We start from the raw sequence: 7,500 nt of genomic DNA, 5'->3' as shown, positions 1-7,500 counted from the left end.
ACACACACACACACCAGAACTGACACACTAGTACACACACACACACACACACACACACACACACACACACACACCAGAACTGACACACTAGTACACACACACACACACACACACCAGAACTGACACACTAGTACACACACACACACACCAGAACTGACACACTAGTACACACACACACACACACACACACACACACACACACACACACACACACACACACACACACACACACACACACCAGAACTGACACACTAGTACACACACACACACACACACACACACACCAGAACTGACACACTAGTACACACACACACACACACACACACACACACACCAGAACTGACACACTAGTACACACACACACACACACACACACACACACACACACACACACACACACACACACACACACGCACACACACGCACACACACCAGTACACACTCACTAGAACACACAACAGTAGACACACACACACACACACACACAATGGATAATTTCACCGTAATGACCCAGACTGGTGTCTGTCTCATTAGGGTCAGGGCCAGTCTGTGTCATTAGGGTCAGGACCAGTCTGTGTCATTAGGGTCAGGACCAGTCTGTGTCATTAGGGTCAGGACCAGTCTGTGTCATTAGGGTCAGGACCAGTCTGTGTCATTAGAGTCAGGACCAGTCTGTGTCATTAGGGTCAGGACCAGTCTGTCTCATTAGAGTCAGGACCAGTCTGTCTCATTAGGGTCAGGACCAGTCTGTGTCATTAGAGTCAGGGTCTGTGTCATTAGAGTCAGGGTCTGTGTCATTAGGGTCAGGACCAGTCTGTCTCATTAGGGTCAGGGCCAGTCTGTGTCATTAGAGTCAGGACCAGTCTGTGTCATTAGGGTCAGGACCAGTCTGTGTCATTAGAGTCAGGACCAGTCTGTCTCATTAGAGTCAGGACCAGTCTGTCTCATTAGGGTCAGGACCAGTCTGTGTCATTAGGGTCAGGACCAGTCTGTCTCATTAGAGTCAGGACCAGTCTGTGTCATTAGGGTCAGGACCAGTCTGTCTCATTAGGGTCAGGACCAGTCTGTGTCATTAGGGTCAGGACCAGTCTGTGTCATTAGGGTCAGGACCAGTCTGTCTCATTAGAGTCAGGACCAGTCTGTGTCATTAGGGTCAGGACCAGTCTGTCTCATTAAGGTCAGGGCCAGTCTGTGTCATTAGAGTCAGGACCAGTCTGTGTCATTAGGGTCAGGACCAGTCTGTGTCATTAGGGTCAGGACCAGTCTGTGTCATTAGAGTCAGGGTCTGTCTCATTAGGGTCAGGACCAGTCTGTGTCATTAGGGTCAGGACCAGTCTGTGTCATTAGGGTCAGGACCAGTCTGTGTCATTAGAGTCAGGACCAGTCTGTGTCATTAGGGTCAGGACCAGTCTGTGTCATTAGGGTCAGGACCAGTCTGTGTCATTAGAGTCAGGGTCTGTCTCATTAGGGTCAGGACCAGTCTGTGTCATTAGGGTCAGGACCAGTCTGTGTCATTAGGGTCAGGACCAGTCTGTGTCATTAGGGTCAGGACCAAGTCATTTAAAGCAAGGACTTTGAAGACGACTCTTAGTCCTTGAATAAAGTCAGTTCTCTTTGAGCCATCAATCCAGTCTCCCCTCCACCTCTCTGTCCATCTCTCTACCTCCTCCTGTGTCTGACATTGTAACGGGAGGTTGGTGGAGGTAGAAATCGGAGGACGGGCTCACTGTAATGCATGGAATGGAATTAGGAATGGTATTAAACACGTGTAATGCTGTAAGCTCATTGTAATTCATGGAATGGAATGAGTGTTCAATACCATTCCTCATTCTATTCCATGCATTACAATGAGCCCATCCTCCGATTTCTGCCTCCGCCAGCCTCCCCTGCTGGTGAGGCTCTCTCAAACCAGATCTCCTTGGACTGGGACCATCTCCTACCTCCCAGTGGGCTGAGGTGGTCTGGACTTCACTTGCGTGTGTGAACGCTGTTTTTCCACTGATGGAACCGGTGCAGACTTACAGTGGAGAGACTCAGAGGGAGTTCGTTAACTGTTGATTGTGTGTGTGTGTGTGTGTGTGTGTGTGTGTGTGTGTGTGTGTGTGTGTGTGTGTGTGTGTGTGTGTGTGGTCGTGTGTGTGTGGTCGTGTGTGTGTGTGTTCGTCTGTGTGTTCGTCTGTGTGTGTGTGTGTGTGTGTGTGTGGTCGTGTGTGTGTGTGTGTGTCTGTATGTGTGTGTGTGTGTGTGTGTGTGTGTCATGGCGTTTGAATACCCAGTGATCTGTGTGTTCGTGGGAGGCGGAGGCAGGGAGTAGTGTGTCAGGGAACGGACCCCCTAATCAGAGGGTTGCCGGTTGGAATCCTGCGTGTGGATTCGGCTGTGGTGCTGTGGTGCTGTGGTGCTGTGGTGCTGTGGTGCTGTGGTGCTGTGGTGCTGTGAGACAGCCATGCTAGTTTAAACATGTCTGTTAGTCAGGGAAACGCTTCAGACAGTGAAGACAGAGCCAGCCCCGGGGAACCGTGTGCTCATCTGATCCGGGTCGATAACTTGGCAGGTTGTCATGCAAATGCGTTATTGAATATGTCCTCCGTAACTCTCTCGTTGGTTACGGTTACCTAGGACACGCTTGATTGACAGCACTTGTTGATAGAATGACAGCATTACCCATCTCTCCTCAACTGTCCACACACACACACTGATCAAGACATGTTAATCAAGGCTCATGTTCACATTGGTTGAATAACATGTAGATTGAACTGACTGCATCAATGGCAAGGCAACATTCACACCCTTCAGTTGACCTCTGACCTTTAGGAGAGAACTCTGTGTTCAGAAGCAACCCCACAACAACCCCACAGCCACCACTACTAGACACTACTGTGTGTGTGTGTGTGTGTGTGTGTGTGTATATATATATGTGTGTGTTTGTGTGTATATGGGTGTGTGTATATATGTACGTGTGTGTGTGTGTGTATATATGTGTGTGGGTGTGGGTGTGTGTGTGTGTGTATATGTGTGTGTGTGTGTGTGTGTGTGTGTATATATATGTGTGTGTGTGTGTGTGTGTATATGTGTGTGTGTGTGTGTATATGTGTGTGTGTGTGTGTGTGTGTATATGTGTGTGTGTGTGTGTGTGTATATGTGTGTGTGTGTGTGTGTGTGTGTGTGTGTGGAGTATATAGAGGCTAGACGGGTCCATCTGAACAGGGCCCTCTCTCTCTCCCTAGGCTGTGAGTCCCCAGGCCAGACACAGGAGATCTGGTTACCAGGGTAGTTGCTACTATTCAGTGTATGGCTGCTGCTGCTTTGCGGGCCAGCAGGACAGTTGATCCTCACAGGTTTGAGTTGCATTACTACATGCTGAGGCATCACTTGTTCAGATGGTGACAAGGTCATCCAACCCTGATATGGGTCTCTGTGTGGGTTTGAACCCTGGTCCTCTGAGGATCCGCGTGACTGTGTTAGGCCTGTGAGCTGAAAGCCGAGGCTGGGCGGCTAATACAAGACTTCAGGTCTCAGCTACACGCATCATGACGCAACCTCTCCCCCCCCCCCCCCCCCCTCTCTCTCTCTCTCTCTCTCTCTCCCTCCCTCTCTCTCTCTCTCTCCCTCCCTCCCTCTCTCTCTCTCTCCCTCCCTCCCCCCCCCTCTCTCTCTCTCTCTCCCTCCCTCTCTCTCTCTCTCTCTCCCTCCCTCCCTCTCTCTCTCTCTCTCCCTCCCTCCTTCTCTCTCTCTCACTCTCTCTCCCTCCCTCTCTCTCTCTCTCTCCCTCCCTCCCTCTCTCTCTCTCTCTCTCTCTAGTTCTGGTGATTTACATGTATGTTTCTCTCTCTCTCCTACCCCCCCCTCTCCCCTCTCTCTCTCTCTCTCTCTCTGGCATGTGTCTTTGGCAGGTCAGCAGGTGTCTTAGAAGTGATATAGACCTTTAATAACTTGGCTGCAGTTTAATCCAGAGAGCAGTGAAAACAGTGTCAGTCAGCTGCAGTGGCTAATGGACCATGTTTGACTCTGGCACCTGTAAGAGATATCTGACCTGCCCTGAATGTAAGGCTATCTATCTGAGCAGAGGTAACCGTGTAAACTTGAGTAAAGCAACATTAAGACAAGACACAGAAATGTTGTAAGCTGCTTCTTGGTTTTTTTGTCACGTAATGCACTTCGAGTTTCTATTAAGAATGAAAAGTGGTTTTATGAATCGAAGCTATTCTTATTATTTGTATTCTCTCTTTCTCTTTCAGTTCCTCTCTGTGTTGTTCTGTCTCATTCAGTGTGTCCTGGGTCATGACTAACAACTTTGGAGCAAGTCTCACAGAAAGCATTGAAATAGTGGAACGATTTCAATATTCTGAGAAAACATAAGGCCCAATTCCTTTCCGGGGTCAATTGGCATGTAAAGGCATTATAACAACATTTATCAATAACACTTTTAGAATATGGTTTATTTACCGGTCTGTAGACGAGCGGGCACAGCTCCGCGTGCAGTATCATGAGCAGTATCCCCACCAACGCGGTGCCCAGCGCCCACGCGCACAGCCGCTTCTTGTCCTCCAGGAGAAACTTTCTGTCTCGCAGTCGGTAAAGATTGTCCCCCTCGAGCGCACCTATCCGCTTCGCCGGGGGTGACAGCGGCACCGTTATCTCCGTCGCGTCGCCGCCGTTTCGGTTGATTATTCCGTCGCAGTTTGAGTTCACGCCGTCCGCTTTAGAACCGGTACGCGGGTTGCGGGCGGTCATCTCCATAGCGCGATCGGGACGGCTGCCGCGGCCGCCGCTCTCCGTGTCGTCGTCCTCTGATGCCTCCTCGTCTCCCGGTCCCTGTCCAGCTCACCCTCCGTCCGTGCTCTCCCCCCGGGTGCGGGAAGGCATAGCCCGATGGGCCGACTGCGTTCCAGGTCCGCCTCCGCTCCGTCGCTCATGAAAGTAGCGGAATGTCGCACCGGACTGTAGTCTATGCGCTCACCTGAACACATCCACTAGCGGCGCGGTTAAGCGCACCATCGACTGTGTGGACTTGCCTCTGGGGCGGTGATCGTATTTGCATGCCTTATTATGAGAGAGAGAGAGAGAGAGAGAGAGAGAGAGAGAGAGAGAGAGAGAGAGAGAGAGAGAGAGAGAGAGAGAGAGAGAGAGAGAGAGAGAGTGTGTGTGTGTGTGTGTGTGTGTGTCAGATTCGCACATAGGAGAGTTATACCGTCTAATATTTGCATAAGATGCAGGAAGTTATGAATTTGTGATGATTCGGTAGGTTGGATCTATACCGTCATTTCAAAGGCAACATAGTTTCTGTCTCAGTTTGACAGCCAGTATTAAACTTAATCATGCTGTATCCTTTAGTGATGTTTTGCCACATTTATTTAGATATTTAATAAAACCTCCAGTAGTCATTTAAACCACTTAATAGTTAGCCATTGCCCTATACAAACCAATTATTTTCAAAGTGTTAGATGTTAATCGTCTATTTGAGGGGTCCAACTGACTTTAAAACAACACAATGCTGTTTGTTCCATTCTGTAACATGGCCGTCACTGCCACCACAAACAAACACGCTGTTAGCCGATGTCCCAGAAACAAACACGCTGTTAGCCTATGTCCCAGAAACAAACTCACCAACCTTCTTGTATTATGTGTTTATAATAATACCAAGTGCAACCGTCTGTTTATACAGCCACACATGCTCGACTACCAGTGCAATAACACCTTGACGATCCTTCACCTGCAGCTCTGTTGTAGGGCGCCATCTGGTGACTGAATAGAGACATTGATTGTGACAGAAACACCGTTTTATTCGGCAGAGAAAGTTAACCACTCTTGGGGAGAATTATCTTAATCTTTTATTGCCTTTGATGTCATCCCTCCTCAGACTTCAGGGATTGTTTTTTTGGGATTCTCCTTCTCTGTCTCAATTGCCTCAAACAGACCCTCCGTATTAAACCGCGAAAAAACGTCTTTCTTTTCCGTAAGACTGATAATTTCTTTTCCGTAAGGCTGATGCAACAGGTGATAATTCAATAATAGCGTAATTATTCCCACCCCTGTTTCAACAACAGGACAGTGTCATGACAGGGTAGTGTAGATAGTGACAGGTCCTCACACACACACACACACACACACACACACACACACACACACACACACACTCACACACTCACACACTCACACACACACACAGACAACCCTTCACCCCCTTTCCTAGGTCTGTGCTGGGAGGAACCGCGTCATGACCTTGGGCCATTTGACGCACTCACCCCACACGGATCCTTCCGCCAGAGCATCCTGTGCTGCCTGTTGACGACAGTACGTATCACTGCTCTCACGGCTCTGACTGACTGGCTGGCTGGCTGGTTCACACTGGACCAGAGCTGATCTACCTCAGTCTCTCTCTCTCTCTCTTGCATTATCTCTCTCTCTCCCACTCTCCTTCTCTCCATCCCCTCCTCTACCCGTCTGTCTCTCACTCCCCCCCTCTCTCTTCCTCTCCCCCCCCTCTCCCCTCTCTCCCCCCCCCCCCCCCCCCCCCAGGGTCAGGGGTAGGTTAGGAATACAGGCTATGTTCCTGTGTCCACACTAGTGTACTACGAAGGATGACTGTCTAGGACTCTGCTTCACACTCAGTAGCAAGCTAGTGTGGATGTTGTATTAAAGCAGCAGTCTGTCAACTTCAACCCCTGGAGGGGGCAACACCAAGACACCATGTCATGTCAAAATAATTGCTATTGTTGAATACAATCTTGACTTGTTTAATGGAGAGAGTGTCACACCTTACTTCCCTGTGTGTGTGTGTGTGTGTGTGTGTTGTTGACTTGCTACTCTCGTTGTTTGGGCACAACCTCCCTCTCTCTACTCTCTTTAGTGCAACAACCGTTTAGACACCATTTAATTTCAGTTATCAGCTGGTTTAATCACACATGATAAAAATAGAGATAATATGTAGGTATAAAAATGTTAATGGAAAATATAAAACACAGATTCATATAAACATTAACACATCGCAGGTTTGAGCAGAACACAGAGTAGAGAAGTAGAAATGCACAGTAAATAAATACACATCAAAGTTATTAAAGTATTAAACCAAGAACATAAGTATCCGTTATTCTATCTATTCATATTTAACCAAAATATGGTGAGTACAAATAACTTCATTTCCAGTGTAGAAAACTATTTACAAGAACATAATATATATTAAAAAAGCAAGATTACAAATGGATATAGTTGGTTCATCAGGAATGTTACAGCAGGAATGACCCCAGCACATTATGAAGATTTTAGAAAATTATATTAAAGTAATTACTAAAAAACATGCCTGAAACCATCCAAAGCAAAATTAAAACCAGAAAGTAGAAAGTCATAAATAATAAGCATGGAATTTGACTTTACAGCAATGATTTGAGCGCCACCCACTGGCGACAAAATAAATTACAACAAAATAGGGGAAAAAAAATCAAGTATCAACCACATTCATGTGGCATTCTGAATCAGTTATGCATGTGAATGACAATGAAG

General features: G+C 47.7%; 2 protein-coding genes across 3 annotated transcripts in view; both read right to left on the bottom strand.

The window, feature by feature from the left end:
- Positions 1-5,041, bottom strand: part of kcnn4 (potassium intermediate/small conductance calcium-activated channel, subfamily N, member 4) — a gene marked incomplete at its 5' end in the record, with an annotated part of 28,245 nt that extends 23,204 nt beyond the window's left edge. The window contains 2 exons of the mRNA XM_083678540.1: positions 4,447-4,815; positions 4,961-5,041. Coding sequence (XP_083534666.1) covers positions 4,447-4,815; positions 4,961-5,041 — 450 coding nt within the window. The remainder of the gene's footprint in view (positions 1-4,446; positions 4,816-4,960) is intronic.
- Positions 5,042-6,878: 1,837 nt separating this feature from the next.
- Positions 6,879-7,500, bottom strand: part of LOC310810585 (protein BTG3) — a 12,628-nt gene continuing 12,006 nt past the window's right edge. For both annotated transcript variants that reach the window (XM_083678404.1, XM_083678405.1), the window contains exon 5: positions 6,879-7,500. This exon is cut by the window's right edge and continues 1,394 nt beyond it. The gene's annotated coding sequence lies outside the window, so the exon portion shown is untranslated.

This window comes from Argentina silus (genome assembly GCF_951799395.1).
Source record: "Argentina silus genome assembly, chromosome: 10".
Lineage (NCBI taxonomy): Eukaryota > Metazoa > Chordata > Actinopteri > Argentiniformes > Argentinidae > Argentina > Argentina silus.
Note: the sequence above shows the minus strand (reverse complement) of the source record. Positions and strands in the feature narration are given on the sequence as shown.